This window comes from Argiope bruennichi, chromosome 2 (genome assembly GCF_947563725.1).
Source record: "Argiope bruennichi chromosome 2, qqArgBrue1.1, whole genome shotgun sequence".
Lineage (NCBI taxonomy): Eukaryota > Metazoa > Arthropoda > Arachnida > Araneae > Araneidae > Argiope > Argiope bruennichi.
In genome coordinates this window covers 112,513,799-112,531,260 of record NC_079152.1, presented here as the reverse complement: position 1 = coordinate 112,531,260, position 17,462 = coordinate 112,513,799, and the positions used below count along the sequence as shown (strand labels likewise).

Below are 17,462 nucleotides of genomic sequence, written 5' to 3'. Positions count from 1 at the left end.
GACATATGTCATATCTTTTGAGGATAAGCAACAACAACAACAACAGCAGAGAAACAACACTTGATCCGTAGACAGATATGAATTTTCCTCTCAACTTTTGACATTACGCTAGAACAAACTATTTGAGCAACATCATGAATCAAGTCTTTCGAGATGAATGTCAAAGTGTCTCTGAGTGCACTGCAGAGCAGCAATACTTTTTTAAGATGTTGTCTAATTGATTTTTTTTTAGGGATACGACTGACAAAATTCTTACAATTTTACTTCTTTTAAATTTTAATTTTCGATTCAATGAATAACTACAACTGACATTTGTACGAAATACAGCTACAGTCACAGTGAAACCAAAACAATCTTTATTTGCAGACAAACTGCCATCGTTCGACGTCCATTTCATATTCTCCTAAGTTGCTGTAGGCGGTGGACGTGTAAAAAGATGTCTGCGTTGATAAAGGAAGTATTTGATTTAGCTGTTAAAAGATGTATATTTAATTTTCAGAGAAATGTATGTGCATCTAATATTCTGGAAAGAGAATTTAGAAAGAACAAGAGGCAGAATATCGTAATCAAAGAAGACAGAGTACCTCAAGAAAAATCGTTCGACATTGAGCCAGCCTGGATCAAGTACGCCATTCCATTTCGTAGCGTTCTTTCTTGATTATGAGTAGCCATTTTGTTGCAACGTGGTAATTTTCTGTTTTGGCACTATTTTAAACATCTAAATGCATAAATTCTTTGTGTTTTCGATTTAATTCATCAAAATATTGTAAATTCATACCCAATTACATATATGATATTTTGAATTACTTGTAACTTTACCATTTAAACGACTATAATGACTGCGTCATTTTTGATGCTTACTTAATCGAAGTTAAAACGTTAAACAAAAATCTACGTTTCTCTTCTTGTTGGATATAATTTTATTTCCTACTCCCATTAAAGCTCGTAATTTTTATGTCCCTGTATGAATTTGAATTTTGCAATATTTTAGCACTATATTGGTTATATTTTTTGCAAGTGATTATATCATTTGATCTAACTTCTAATTTTGAAATTATTATTCATGCGTAAAATGTATGCAATACAACTATTTTCAATAAGCCAGATGGTCTACTTGGTTATTTTAGCCAATGTTTCATTACTTATTAATATGAGATGAAAATCTTATGCAATTTATATTGCTTAGAAATTATTGAGTTTCGATTCATTTGAATTTTTGCATAACGATTTTAACAGAATATGTGAAGATACCTACTGCCTTTTTGAATTGCAGAAATTAAGCTTAAGGGCCATTTCTCACCTTTTATACATATTTTTTTCCTCTCTTATTAGACGAAACAACTTAAGTCCGATTTATAACTATTGTATGTAGTTTCTTCTTTTTACCTCATGATATAACTGTCTTCTCTTGATAGTCTTAATTGGTATGAGCAAGAAAATTGATTCCAAATCACTCAAAATTGCTATTTTTGAGGCTTTTTGCTAATCCAACTCTTGTTTGGACATGTTAAAAGCTTAAAAATGGCACTAGAACCTATAACTATTGTTTAAATTATAGTTTTTGTGTTAAACTGTATCATTACAATACATTTGGGCAGTAAAAAATATTTTTATATTGCCATGCAAATGCTATCTGTGCATGAATATTTGTAATTAATTCTTATACTAATTGCTGTATTAAAATTTGTAAACTTATTCCATCTTCCTGTAAGAATTGATTTTTCCTTGTGTATCAAATTATTAATTTTATGAATAGGAATGATTCCCGTTAAGAATATATGTAATAAGGATATAAATATTTGCAAGGTTATCCTCTTGGAATAATTAGCGACAATTATGAATAATTAAAATTTAAAAATGAATTTTTTCAAGCTTAATCATATTTTAGAAATTGAGCTATTAATTAAAATTCAGTGGAAGCTGTAATTTGCTTCTGTGTAAATTTTAAGTATTCTAAAAAATAGGAAATTAATTTGAATTTATTAGGGATTTTAAGATCAGTTTTAAAAAAAAGGGAGAGAATTAAGGTGAATTGTTTTCACAAGGTATTTTAGTTTCTGGGGGAAAGAAATTTTATAAATCATGGGTAGAGTTCATTAAATTGATTTTTGAATAGAATTAGTTTATCGAATTGCTTATATATGGTTCAAATCAAGATTCTTAAAATGTTGTATAATTTAGCTTTAATTATGGATTGGTTAACTCATTGATTGTCGTTACAAAGTAAATAAATGCTTATAATATGCCTAAAAAAGTTTGTTTAAATACCTGTTTTGTGATGAAATCATCACTTTTTTCACTTACTGTAAAGCATTGTTATAAATTATGCTCAATAGGATGGTTTATTTTCTGTTTTGCTGATTTTAATGCTCGCTTTTTGACTAAATGCAATGCTTGCATACAAATATAATTCGTATATACTGAGTTTATTATGTATTATTTTGATTTGATAATATTTTTAAATTTACTGCTTCTCAGTTTAGGTCATTTATTTCATACTATCAGAATAATAAGTATTAAAAAAGACTACATTCTTTTTAAATTTGTTTTCAGTATTGAATTTTTTTAAATTATATTGTTTCTAATGGCACTTTTCATAGACAAGCCCGCTGACTTTAGAAGTCAGTGATTAAATTTCCCAATGCCCTCATTTGGGAATTAAAATATTAATGGGAATCTGTTTATCAAGTATGAATTTGAACTACCTGACTCTTGTTTTAAATATAAATCTTAAAATTGAGGTTATCTTATTGAAACTCAGATTTTTATATCTATGCATTATTAAATTTATCTTGCATTCAAGTAAAATAGAAGGAAATTAAGTATTGGATTATCAAAAGAATCCTGTAAAGTTGATATTATGTTAATTTATTGCTTAAACACAAACTTCCTTCTGTAGATCCTCAAGTGTGATTTTCTTTATATTTAGATATATGTCATCTCATTTAATCTGCACTGCTCTAAATCTTGAGCAGTATTGCTTTTATGGTAAGGTTGTATTTTGGGGAATTCCATATGATGTTGAATATCCTTATTGTCGTTCAGAAAAGTAAATTATATTAGGGTGGTACAGTATGCATATTTTTATCAAATTTTAGCAGCTTTTAGTAAAATGGGTGAATTTGATACCAGATTTTCACTAAGGCAGAAAAATTCTTGCGAAACCTATAAAAATTCATTAAACTAATGTGAAATTTTTTTAAAGGTTGACATATTTGGTGATTTATTGTCTTAAAAACATTTCAACTTTGGCCAGATTCCACCATCTGTCTAATTCACGTTGTGGCTTTTTTTTTTTTTTTTGCAATTTATTTAATATGTAAATATGTTATCTGTTTGTTTAAAAAGGCTCTACTCATTATTTTTGTAAAATTTTATTCTTCAGTGGAGAATTCTAGTGAGGCTAGAGAGAACGCGTTCTTTGGATTTATTCATCACTTCGCGTTCTTTTTGGATTTATTCATCTTTTTTCGGCTTGTCCTTATTTTGGTGAAATCAAAACCAATTGAGACAAGTCAAAGAGCATGGATGTTTTTCATGTACGAGAACAAACGATTTTCTGAGGAATCGCAAAATTTGGGTTCCAATAAATAAATTGTCATTCTTTCTTAATTATTAAGCTATCCTTCGCTCAAGATAAAACTCAGTTAGCCATTGTTAGTTTTATATTTGTATCATTATCTGCATTTTATAATCTCAGAAAATTAATAACTTTCTCTTTTATCATTAATTCTAATGTTCATTTAACAGGAATTTTTTTCTCACTTTTTTTTTTCTTTTTTTCTGATATTACTTTTGTTTTCCAAAAACATTGAACCTTAAATTGCTGAAACTTTGCTTTTGCACTTTGAAAGATCACAGGAAATTCTGCTTTCACTCTGCTCCTAAAAAAAAAAAAAAAAAAAAAAAAATTACAATGGCTGTTAATAAATAATGGCCATTGTCTTTTATAGAGGAATTGTACATTGAATGATATTTAGTATGATAGTAGTGTACTCTTAAGATGCTCATGCATTAAAGAATTAAATTACACTAACTAGCATTTATTGACAAATAATGTTTTAATTTTTAGCTTAGCTTACAGCCTAGAAAATGTTTGTGCAGCACCTAACAACATAGTCTGTGAGGCTGTTGCTTAGTTCTCAAGGTCTAGTCATAACCATTGCAGTAAAAAAAATTTTAAAATTATGAATTCAAGTACTATGTAAGCATTTTCTTGAATTACAAAATGAATAGTATGTAAATTAAAAATTATTTTTGTATTGTTTATATAATACAAAATTATTTGGGGATAAAAATTTTAAAAATTAAATTTAAAAAATTTAAATTTTTTAAATTATTTAAATTAAATAATTAAACTTTTTTTTTTTAAGTCATTGAAATTATTCTTGAATATTCAGTCAGTTAGTTACCTATTGATGTGTATTCATAATGCATTATTCGAAAATTATTTCATTTTTATTTCAAATTTTAAGTAATTATTTCAAATCAAATTTATTGTAATCGTCTACTATCCATTTTAACAAAATATCTGAGCTGAAAATGTGGTTTGCTGTACATTATAAGCAAGTACTTGTTAGAATAGAAGTAAACATAATTTTAATTAACTTTTTATTTTTCATTCACTTTCTTCCCTTCCTTTATAAATTAAATTCAGAAATTTATCAATTTGGCCATTATGTTGAGGAAAATGTAGTTTTGCAACAGGTTGAATTTTTTTTACATTTTAATTTAAATTTGATATTCCTGTTTGCTTCAGAATTTTATTTTTATTAATATAAGACATGTTTTCATATTAGTGCTATTTTAATATTGTTTGAAAATGTTAAAAGATTTTTGTTAAAACTGGAGGGAAAGATTAAATGAGATACTAGATATTTATGAACATTACTAATTTATCTCTTTATCTTGAAACCCTAATTGTATTTATGATAGTCATATAGAATGCAGAGTATTTAATTTAATTTATCCATTTAATTTAAGAGTAGTAATTTAATTTATCCATTTCTCTACTCTTTTTGCATGTAGTAGTAAAATGCATATATTTTAAATCTTGCTGCATACTTTTAGATTGCTATAATATTGTAAGGGTTTTTTTGAATTTTCATTCATAACTTATAATTTATTTTTTCTGCTTTTCTAATATTTGTTAAATCTCTTAATTTTTTTTTATTCCTGTCTTATATTTCAATTACCTGACATCTTATTTATTAATATATTTGAGCATTTATTAATATATTTGAGTGTATATACCAACTAATATTATCTGTAGTGAAAACGTTATCAAATAGATGCATGTACCTGCAGTTTAAAATGCAATGCAATGAAGTGGTGGCTTTAAAATTATGAATTCTGCTATGAAAAGTATTTAAAATAGGATATTTTTGAACTATTATTTTTCAAATCTAATAAAAAATATTTTGTATGAATATTTTATGATGGTAATCTTTGAAACAATATTGAAAAGTCCCGAAAGAGAAGGGGGTGGGAAATTTTATTAACTTTTAATTTTACAAACTTGAAGTTCTTAAATTGTTTATTCAATTACATTTTTTATGTTACACCACAATTGCATTCAATCAGCACCACAGTCATTACATTCAATCAGTGTTGCCACATTTTTACTGAAACTGTACAGTAAGTAGTCAAGCATATGCTATTGTCCATTCTTTTAGTACCTGCATAATCTTTTTGCCATGCATGATCTTTGCATAATGGAATTGATATTAACTTAACTGCGTTTTCTTAAGAAAATTCACTTGTTTCTCACTCTTTTGATATTTTGGCATTTAGTAAAAAATTAGCTTTATTTTATTTTTACATACCTATCTTTGATGTTTGCTGGTTTTTCCAAACGTTTTATTGGTCCTTTAAATAAAATTTAAAATTATGTAAGTTTTATATATTTTATTTGTTTTACAGCATTTATTTCCCTTTTTTCTTGTAAAGTATCATAGTTGATATTTTATGAAAATGAACTTTTAAATAGTATGATTAAATAAAACTGACATGAATGGGAATAGAAGGGTGTGCTATGATGCATTTCTTTTATGTACAGGATTGAATAATTTAGCTTCAGTCTTAATTCACTTAATGGTGTGGATTCTTTATTAACTTAAGGACATAATAACTTAAAAATATTGATTGACCAATGACTGGCTTTTATATTTTTGAAAAATCTTTGTTCTTCAAAATAAAAAATAAAAAAAATTGAAATTTACTTATTTCTCTACTTATTTTAACATTTTTAAATAAGATTTTTTTCCCCCCCATAGGAGCTGTTGTTGCTTGATACATGAATAAATATTAGAAGTGAATGTTTGAATTCTTTACTCAAAATAATTTTAACCTGATATTGATACATATGAAAATCCTGGTATGGTTGAATTCTGGTATACGACTTTACTAATTGAAGGCTTGATGGGGTCACAGTAAAAATTTGATTTCCCCAATTTTAAATAGTAAGAAAAAAAAACTGCATTAAAAATATAGTGAGAGGATGTCCTTTTTTTTTAAGATAATCATTAACCAATAATACCTGATATTAATAAAATCATAAATATTTTTTTAAACTTAAAAATTTCAATAAATAGCAAATGTTATTTATACAGTAACAGCATGCAGCACTTTGAATAAAAGTGAAGTCTCTAAATAGCAATACAGTATGTTTCGCAACTGCTGAGTTCAAACTTTTTTTTTAAGTGAGAAATTTCTTTTTGATTGATTATATTGTGTAGTTATACTATTCTCAAGTGAATTTAGAATCTTAAAACTGTTCATGGCTTTAAAAAAATCATGGGTGCATTTAATAATATATTTACTAATGTTTTTTTAAAGAATAAGACAATTAATAATTAATAAGAATTTTTAGAATTAATTGAAATGGAATAGAATTGTAGATATTTTAAAAAATCTACAATTTATTGAAATTATAATTAGAAAGGCATTGGGAAGAGAGTTTAAAAAAAAAAATCCGATTGCAGATTAATTTCAATGAACAAAATTTTGCTGCATTAAATTAAAATTGTACTGGAGGAGTTTCAATTTTTCAAAAGTATTTTCTCAAGAAAAGATTGTAAAATGTTATTTCTTGGATGTCCAGTTCAATTCAGTTTTAACTCTACAAATAATTTTTTTATTTTTTAACTAATTATATGAATTATTATAAATGTAAGGACAATCGAATAACAAAAATTTTGCCACTTAATAAAATGTTATTCATTGTTCAGTTAATAAAGCAACGATTTTAAATTATTGCCCAGCTTGTTAAATGCATTCTTTTGTACGATGAAATAAATTCAGAATTATTGACATTGGGATTAATATTATAATATACTTAGATGGGTTGTTAATTAATTTTGAGACTTTCTTTTTATATCTTTATTGTGAAAAATTGTCTACATTATTTTTAATATTGTCCATCACTAGGTATTACTTTTCCCTATATTTCTGTCAACTTATAGATCAGGGATGGTTAACCTGTATGTATCAACAGTCATTTTTTTTCTAAAGAAATGATGAGGTATAGGCATGCCATCAAATAATTTTGAATTGTGATTATTGGAAAAATTATAAAAAACTAAGTACTAACCACTAAAAACTCTTTATATACTATGAAAAAATACATTTTGCATTATATAGTAGTAAATGTTTTAGTTATATGTATAATTCAAACTAAAGTGACAATAATGTGACTTTTGTTTTTGCAGATTAGATGACAAATAATTTATATTAGTGTTGTAAGATGTTACTTTTAGCAGAATGCATGCTGAATTGGAGTCATCTGCCAAGCGGATTCTAAGCGAGTCTTTAATGTTATTCATCTCTGAAAGTAATGACTTGCAGGCATAGGTAGATGAAAATATGGTTAAAATAGCATGAGCCAGCTTCAAACAGTTGCATGTGTCTGGAATTGAATTCCATGTTTCCAAAATTTTGTTACTGCATTTTTACTTGCATTGCTTGTTGATCTTTCTGCTTCAATCAGTTCCAGCCTTTTCCTTATTTCAATAAATTTTTGAATCCATATTGAACTAGACTGGAATTCAATCATTTGCATTTAAAATTCTTCAATTTCCAACCAATCAAATTGGGGCAAGTTCAGTTTTTCAAACGAAGTCGCATCAGGGTACCTAATTAACTTGAGTATTTTCGATAATTCTTTGAACTGTGAAAATCTCAAATTCCTTGATTAAAGAATCAAATACAGAAATAAATTCTTCAATAACTTCTTTGACTGGTTTCTCAAATACATCTAAATCTTTGATAATTTTTATCAAGTTTGGGAAGTACTTGTAGTTTCTTGTAATAATATCGTTCCTGAAAACATGCAGTTTAGTATCAAAAGCGTGAATGAGATTCATCATGACGATAATTGTTTTATTTGTTCCTTGAAGCTTTATGTTTAATTCATTGAATTGTTGGCACATGTCTGAAAAAAACATCAATTTTAAAAGTCACATAACATTCAACAACTATGGTAATTTTTCCCCTCATTTTGCAGAAACAATCTGATTCGTCAAGACATAGAAATATTAAAGGAGCGGAGTTGATGTAATTTTTTTTTTTTTTTTTGTTGTTCTGATACATTTCCGGCCAGTTTTAAGATTCTTTTATTGTATTTCTAGACAGAGGAATATCTTTGATGCACTGAATTTATTATCAAAATCAACAAAAAGTGAGGACGTACATGCTAACCAGGTTTCCTTCAAAAACTCCCTCTTGAAAATGTTTACTATAACGAGCTATGACTTTTGCAGCCGAGTAAGTTTCCACTCTTGTATGACAATAATACATATTGAATCATAGTTGTCAACTCTTTATTTCTGTCTTATTGCACTTGCAATTCCTTCTTTTTGCTCTGGTTCCCTTTCTTTGGCAAAAGGATTTGTGATTTGTTTCAAAATGCCGTTTTACAGACAATGTTCTACATATCACTGTTCCAGAACAAAAAATACGCACCGCTTTGTCGCCCTTACTTATCATGCCATATTTCTCTGACCACCAAGTTTAAAATTCTGTTACACTTATTATCTTGCATTTTTTGTTTTTTGCTGAACTAGTCATGTTAAATAACAGTAAAAAAATTGTAAATATAATGCAAGTAAACTTTTAAATACAGTTGTGTCAAAGAAATTGACTACGCTATAAGTAGACAAACTTTGCATCATTAGCAATTGTAGTCCATTATGTAACTAAGGCAAGACGTTAACAAACGAGTGTGCTCCTAGTGATGATTCCAAATTCGTCCTTCGGAAATTACGAAGTACAATCCTAGCAATATGAACTGAAATGACTTGAAAGTTTGCATGTAATGAAGTCGCCTCTTTGCAGAGTGCACGATGGTGCAAACCAGTAATATTGCCTTTTTTTCCCCCCCCCCCCATGTATGAAATAGGGTTGGGAATGGGCATATGCGCACCGCGACCAATCACTCGTGTTTGTTTGTAATACTTCATAAGGAACTTTGTTATTTTGAACTAAAATGCAAACCGTTTTGATCAGTGGCATGCCAAAAATATTGTGTCGCATGCCATCGGTTCGCCATCCCTGTTATAGGTTATGCTTTGAACGAAGAATTAATTTTTTGATGCTGTCTGCCAATTGATCCAGTTTATTATTATTTTGTATCTTTGTATGATTGAAAGAGCTTTATGCTCAACCATGTTCTGTGGATTGTAATAAGTACTAATCCATTTGAGAAATATCCGATGAATGATGGGTGGATGAAGCATACTATTTCAAAATTTTTGAATACCATACTAACACAAGCATGATGTGGTTGAATGCTGTCGTGTTGAAATGTTACTTTCTTACCTTTGCTTGAACTGTTGCTGTTTTTCCTTCATTGTGCAGCACAAATACATCAGTTATATTCAGCATTGCTCACTAGTAATTCTTTCGTTCGGTTAAAGCAATCAAGTGCTTTTTTTAAAGTGCATAACACCAACCTGGTCCCACCTAATACGGAGCATGAGCTTTGAATCATAAATATTGGGGTCTTGCTGTTCATATGGATGAATGGCTAAGCAAACCTTGGGATTATCTATGCTTAAGATTACTGTAGCAAAGCCTTCATTTCTGGTGAAGATACAATTAAAAAAAAAAAACTTTTTATGTTAAAGCAATTAATTTATTTGTAAAAAATCGTTGTTCAACTTCTTTCAGCTTTAATTTATATTGCTCTCTATTTCCTTACTTTTGAATCATACTAAGAGCGTTTAAACCTTTGAACATTATTGTGTTATTTATCATTCATTGATTCAGTGAGCTCATTTTGCATTTTATGAAGATCTTGATTGAGTAACGATTCCAATTCCTTGTCTTCAAACTTTTTGACCCGGTGTTCTTTAATTGCATCAAAATCAACACTTCTGAAATATCTTAATTAATACTTATATTTTTATAGATGAAATATATTTATCTAATATTTTCATCAACTCTTGATAACTTACAGCTGTACTTTTCTTTAAATTAAACAGAAAAATTTTAACTTCTCAAAATGCTTTCTTGGCTCTTTATTCAATATTTTTAGAGGTAAGAAAAAATATTTTTACTCTTGCAAAATGACACATAATGAAAAGTAAAGTTTAATGATAGAGCTTTGGCATGAATATAGTTAGATGTGCCTTATGTAATATAGCATAAATTTTGCCGTGTACTGTAAATTCTTCAAAATTATTTCACAATCCTTGCATAATATAATACTATAAATATTGTATATGTCCGATTTTCCTCAAGAGCAATGGAATTTCCAAACATGGGAACAGATTATGATATTTTTAAATTAATGAAATTCATGTGGTTTATATATAAAAAAAACAGATTAATGATTTTTTTTATTAACTTCTTGAATGGTTTGTATTTTGTTATTATTGATATAAAGTAATTTATGTATGAAAATATGTTAGTAAAAACTGTCTAAAATAAGTTTAAAAAAGTATGGAACTGTAAACAGTTGTATACTAATAAATTTTTATAAGAAGTTGTGTTTTTTAATAAGATGTTAACTGCATGGTAATGGTTACTATAGTTATGCAAAATTTTAATTGGCAGTCAAATTTACTAGTGTAACTTCAAATTAATGAAGCAAAATTTCAATGAGAATGCTTATTATTTCATAGATGTAGCCTTTAATGAAATAATTTAGAAGCATAAATTGTTGGATGCGCATGTAATTATTTGGGGTTGAAATATAAAATATTTAAATATTATCAAGTTATGCATAGTGTGTATTGAAAATATAACAAATTTATTAATTTGATCATATGCTTTGAATTTTGACTAATATAATTAATAAAACATAATTTACTGTGTTGGATGAAATGTAGTAACTTAACTTATGGCCTACAAGATTTTTCTCCCTCAATTTTTGGGACTTCTGAATCCAAGTTCTCTCCTGTTTAAAATTTTGTCAAGCAACCTTTGTAAAAGGATAAATACTCTTTGTATTGATTGTGTAAGAAATAAAATACTTTTAGTGTCAATCAGTGAGCTATTAATCATGCTTTTACAAATTGTGGAGTTAAATGTTTATTAGCAACACTCGTTTTCCTTTATTTTTGCATGGTACATTGATTTTACGACAACAGGTGTGGGAAAAATTAGCTTAACATAAATAATTAATAAGATTCACCCTATTAATAAAGTAAATAGAAATAAAATTATTTGAGCCTTTAATAATTATGAGTGGTATTCATCTTTTATTGACAATTAAAAGGTGATTGGTTACATACTGCTGCATTTTGTATTTAATGAATTTTCTCAATTTATTTAGATTCTCTTTTAAATCCATGTAGATTTGTATAGTCATCTTGTTCTATCTGTAATGCTGGTCAGAGTTGAACATCTGTGCCCTTTAGGCCTGTGTTTTTATAGGATGCAAATGGCGCCAAGCAGTTGACAGCTTTAAAAAAAAAAAAAAAAAAAAGAAACATTTAAACTAATTTATTGGTGTGTGAATAAACTTAAATATGAATAAATAGTAAAGGTCATTGAGTTAAGGTCTGCTATTTTTGATATATTATTTTCGATCTTCAGGAATGAAATTGAAGGTTCTTTTCTTTGAGCTTTTTCAAAAATTTCTATTTGTCATTGTCTTTTTTTTTTTTTTTCTGTAGGTGAATCACTGTTTGAATCTATTTGCGATTTGGTTCAGTTTGATTGTTAGTTAAAATAGTTTAGTTTGATCGTTAGTGTATATAAGGTATAGACAAGATGGATCTGATGCTAATATATGCTTACATCTAAAGTGTAATGCAAATAATTTTATTTCTTAAGCACTCTACCAATATTCTTTTTATTTTCCACTATAATTGTTTAATTGGTGACAATCATGTCTGTGATGTTGTCGGTGGGATAACAGCTCATTTAGTTAGCAGATCTTCTAGTTATCAATGACAATATATCATCAAACCAGTTGTTAAATATCCCTTATTTATTTATTTATTTTTTTTGCATATAATGAAATTAAATTAACATTTTAAGTAACAAAAATAGCTTTAACATCTTGCAGTGTTTTTGCAAAGACATCTAGATTATATAGTTGCTGTGGTGTATATTTTAGAAATAGCTTTAAAATAATTTGAATTTTGTTTGAAAGAAATTTCATAGTAGCATTTGCTATACTTAGTACATGTGGGGGTATGGGATGATTCCTTCACTTTAAATGCTCAGATCTTCAAGAAAAAACGCTATGGCATTTATAACAAGGAACAAGAGTAGATTAGCAGAAGAAGTTGAAGTGGCTCTTTCGAGCTATGAAAGAAATATCAAGTTTTTGCCGCCCAGATTGAATAGTGGATAGTGAAACAGCAGTACCCACACATGCAACTGTTTTGGTGGTTATTACTTTTGTGAACTTTAGTGTTTTACACGCTTCTTTTCTTTAGTTGCTTTTGAGATTTTGATTGAAAATGGAATCGTTTTCCAGATGCACAGTCACAAAAGTTACTCTTCAAGTCTAGCATGCAAGGTTTTAAAAAGTTATCCTAAAATTTCAATTATTAGATTTAATTTGATTGAGCCTGTTGGTATGGGTTGAAATTGGATGATTGTATAAAGCTAAGAGCTTTTTAAAAATTGAAGATATTGACAATTTTAACTGGGTATGACGAAATATTTCAATCCAAAACAAATTGAATATAAATTATTTACCCAGTGAACAGGTTAATAAATGAACCAAAACTGTCAATGAAAGTGAAGCATTGTTAAATTATTTATAAAGCTCATTAGCTTTGCATATTTTTTCTCTCAAGCAGTTTATATAATTGGGATTCTACTATTAGAACAATATATAGATTTCAAATTCCTGAGGACTTAAAAAAACAAAAATTTAATGGCCTATTTGAGTAAGCTATTATTACTCAAATATATGGCTATCATTTATTTCCATCTTTTAATCTGTTACTGTCCTGCTTCTAAAACAATAACATTTCTATATTTAAATCAGATTCTTGTTTTTTTACATAATGAATCAACATGCATTCTTAAGCTCCTTAAACAAATTTTAGCTATTAATCAGGTTTTAAGGTCTGCTTTTAGCATAATATAATAAATTTGGAAGTAATTTGTATCTTTTATTTTTTACTATGTTTTAAAAATGTTTATAAATGTATTGATTTTCTTTTGGAAGGACAGAAAAAATTAATGAAAAGATGGAATTTTTCCTGAGATCATTGCTATAAATATTTTATTAGGTTGATCAGAATCAATAATTACCTGAGTAAAATTCTGTAAACCACTTCTATCATGCCTATTTTGTCAAAGTATAAATGTAAAATTTATTTTCCAAAATATGGAAGCTTTGTTTTGTAAAAATAAGAATGTATGATTTTTACATTTGATTTTAAAATATCTAGATTGCAGCAATTTAAAAATATTAATGTAAGTGCTAATAAATATAATTGGAATAAATTATTTTAATGACAGATATTCCTGAAAAATCTTAAGTATCAAAACTGTTTACAATCTAGTTGTTAAAACCTGTATTCAATAATTTGAAAATAGATTTTTTAATTGAAGTTATTATTTATTGGCTAAACTAGAAGAAAAGTGGATTGTAAGCATTTTAAATTTATTGAATATACTGATTTATGCAAAAGTAAATATTTAATTTGATAAATAAAGTGTAATATACTCATTGATTAGTATTTAACAAATTATTTATTTGAATAGCTGCTGAATATTTATACTGTCCAATTAAGTTAAATCTATTGTTTTTCATTTTAAGATTCTTCTTTGAAATTTATTTAAAACTTACATTTGTTCTTGGACCCAAAAAAAGTAATGTTTAAAGTCATTTTGTAATCATTTTTAAGTTCAATTTGATTTTGGATTCACAATTGTAATTATTTAATATGCTAACTTGTAAATTACATTGTAATATCTTATTATACTAGTGTTTTTTCAAAATTAATTTGATTCTCTTTCTCCTAGAAAATGTGATTTTCCTGATGAAAATACCTCAGACACACTATTTAATGGAGTCAGATTTGCAGACTTGCCTATTGTTCATATTAGAGTTTCAAAAAATAACACAATCTATATGTTAACTGATTCCAAAGGTTAGTACTCTTTCACTTTTCATTTTTGAAAACCATAATCGAAGGTTGTATATTGTAGAACTCAAAATATGAGCAAATATAGCTGCATTGCAGAAATATAATTTGATTTTCAGAAAGATATTATAAATAAATAACATCTGAATTTTTTTATATTTAATTTTTGCAATTAAGAGTAACCAATATCAATCATTCAAAGACAAGTTTTATAAGTAACTTGGAGTATTTATTGATTAGAATATATCTTAATATAATAAGTTTTCAGAGATTAAAACAGTTCATGTATATTAATTTCCTAAAATTTATCAGAGATAAAAGAATACTCCTAGCCGCATCTTGTAAATTTTGAAGAATTCAGTTGTGTGCATTCTGATGTTTTACAGAGTCTAAAGATTTAAGTTTGGACTATTTTCATTAACTTGTATTACTAATTAGTTTTATTACTTTGGTAAAATGACAGTGCTAGTAACTTAGTTTAGATTCTTAGTTTTCTCACAATATGTAACCGTTATTTCAATTTATTTTCTGCGAGTAAGAGCTAAATTAAAAAAAAAAAAATCTGCTACTACTATTGTAGATTTATATTGAATAATTGATGTCGCATAAACATTTAATGGAATATTTTGCAAAAGAATTTTGTTTCTAGTAGTTATATTAGACATTTAAAGAATTGTGTATCCCTTTCCCTTTATGATTATTTTTCAACTAAATTTTTTTGTTTCTTTCAAATAAGCTTTAAAAATTTATATTCTAATCGCATAGTATTGTATAAAATTTTAACACATTCATGCATTTCTATAAATAACAGTTAATCTTTTAACGTATTACATGCTCAAATGCTTATAGGCATTCATTTTGCAAAATCCCAAATTTTTATTTCATTACATTAAAAATGATACTTTTTCAAATTGGTTTCTCAAATCCAGATCTTTTTGAATATTTTTTATGCTTAGTAAAAAATAATTTAATTATTTCATCTGAATAATTTAATCTTGGTATTTTATTCTAGGGTGGATGACTTGAAAACTAGTATAACTAATGGCTGGTGAGATTTAACTCAGATTGCGAGTCGTAAAAAATCTGCATCTAAAGCAGGCATGAATGTGTTAAAATGGTAATTTATTTTTAATATATCTTGAATGGTTATCTTGTATTAATATATATGTTACTAACATTTTTTTTTTTTTTTTAAGGAAATCCTAAAGAAATCAGATCTTGTGTAAGTTGCATTTCTTTCCTTTCAATAAGAGACCACAAAGCGAAATTTTAAAAAAGATAGTTTTATTTAAAATTTAACAAGCATGATGTATTAATTAGTAATAATAATACATTTTTTAGTCACAGTACTTATAACCAAATCTATTACTATTACTCTTTACACTACAAAAATATCTTGTGTCTCAAACTTGAATTATTTTCTAAAGAAAGTTTACTGAGTGATCTCATTTTAGTCTTTGTTTTTATTTAGGGTGTCGAAGGTTTCTTAAATACTAAGAAAGGCACCAATATAGCTGCCCAAGCAACCGCTATATCTTTTAGCACAGTAAGTAATATCATTTTTAAGTAGCTTCAATCTTATTGTTTTTTAGAAATAATATATAATGTATGTATGATATATAAATGTGATTTTTCCTTTCTTTGCAGAAAATATTGAGAAAAGGGTTCAACCAAGTTAGAGTTTCTATTAGAGGCTTAGGTCCAGGTCGCATGGTAAGTTTTTTTTTTTTTTTTTATTCTAATGTGTTTTTATTAAAAATTTTGCTCATCTGACAAGACATTAAAGAATCATAAGTAAAGGAGGTTTATACTCTCTTTTGGATATTTTGTTAGCTATGAAGAGAACAAATCACATAAAATTACTAAACTGTTGAACTTTTGCAGTTATTTTGGTGAATCATGCTGGGGGGCAGACATCAGAATATTAAGGGACATATATGAGGCTGTTAGGTTAATTTATATATATATAATTTTTTTTATTGTGTGTGTGTATGATTGTTTTTTAAATGATAAAAAAATTCATTTATTAATTATTTACAGCAAAATTAAGTATTCTGAATCCATAAAACAATTCAAAATTCCATTAACTTATAGCATGGTTTATAAATTTTTTTTATAAAAATAATTATTTTCCTTTTTTTTTCCTTCTGAATTATTATTTTGAAACTTTTTGATTTTATGTATAAATGTGAAGGCCCTTGAATTTTGAGATTGGATTGCAAATGGAATATGTTTTAAATTTCTGTGCATTTGTTGTGGAGAAGTTCCAATTTTTAACTACTCTTAAATTTGTATATAAATGACTATAAATATTTATGATGCATAGAAAATAAACATTTATTAATAAAAGAGTATTAATGTAGATTTTTCACTTCAATTATTCTTGGCAACAATTTTATAAATTGCAAATTAATCTTTGTTTGTTGAATAATATGACTTTTTTTTATGCACAATAATTATACAAATAGTTAAATGATAATCTTTGATTTTTTTTAATTCATTCTAAAGTACTGAATTTTTAATACATTTATTTGTCTTTCTGATCATCTGAGAAATTAATTATACAGTTTAGTAGATACTGTATTATAATTATACAGTTTAGTAGATAGTAATTATATATATTTTGAACTATTCTGAAACAATAAATATATTCTTCTTTCTCATCTAGGCATCTATAAAAGGACTTGAAATGGGTGGTCTGGATATCATCTCTATAACTGACAGAACTCCAGTTGTGTTTGGTGGGAATAGACCTAGAAAACAAAGAAGACTCTAGGTTTTATTTCTGTGTAAAAGATCTTGTGCTTAGTGTTATTAAATTATGTATTTTTTTTTTTTTCTAAATAAATATTCAGTGAAAAAAATTCTCGTGTGCTATTAATTTTAATTAATTTAGTATCATGA

At 26.7% G+C, this 17,462-nt stretch overlaps 1 protein-coding gene across 2 annotated transcripts; it reads left to right on the top strand.

Moving 5' to 3' along the window:
* Window positions 1–373: 373 nt before the first annotated feature.
* LOC129957996 (28S ribosomal protein S11, mitochondrial-like) lies at window positions 374–17,429 on the top strand. Of its 2 annotated transcripts, none has more exons than XM_056070186.1 (6): window positions 374–624; window positions 14,437–14,564; window positions 15,755–15,780; window positions 16,030–16,104; window positions 16,206–16,271; window positions 17,227–17,423. In XM_056070186.1, the coding sequence occupies exons 1-6, from the start codon at window positions 437–439 to the stop codon at window positions 17,332–17,334; spliced, it is 591 nt and encodes a 196-aa protein (XP_055926161.1). In that variant the 5' UTR covers window positions 374–436; the 3' UTR covers window positions 17,335–17,423. The 2 variants fall into 2 exon arrangements, with proteins under 2 accessions (XP_055926161.1, XP_055926162.1); XM_056070187.1 differs by lacking the exon at window positions 374–624 and adding an exon at window positions 8,620–8,763 and having other exon boundaries at window positions 17,227–17,429.
* Window positions 17,430–17,462: the final 33 nt, after the last annotated feature.

Bases quoted from the DNA above. Each gene is read 5' to 3' on its own strand.
- LOC129957996 (XM_056070186.1), top strand. From the start codon at position 437: ATGTCTGCGTTGATAAAGGAAGTATTTGATTTAGCTGTTAAAAGATGT. The intron at 625-14,436 runs GTACGCCATTCC...TCTTTCTCCTAG, and splicing joins ATTGAGCCAGCCTGGATCAA to AAAATGTGATTTTCCTGATG. The intron at 15,781-16,029 runs GTAAGTTGCATT...GTTTTTATTTAG, and splicing joins CTAAAGAAATCAGATCTTGT to GGTGTCGAAGGTTTCTTAAA.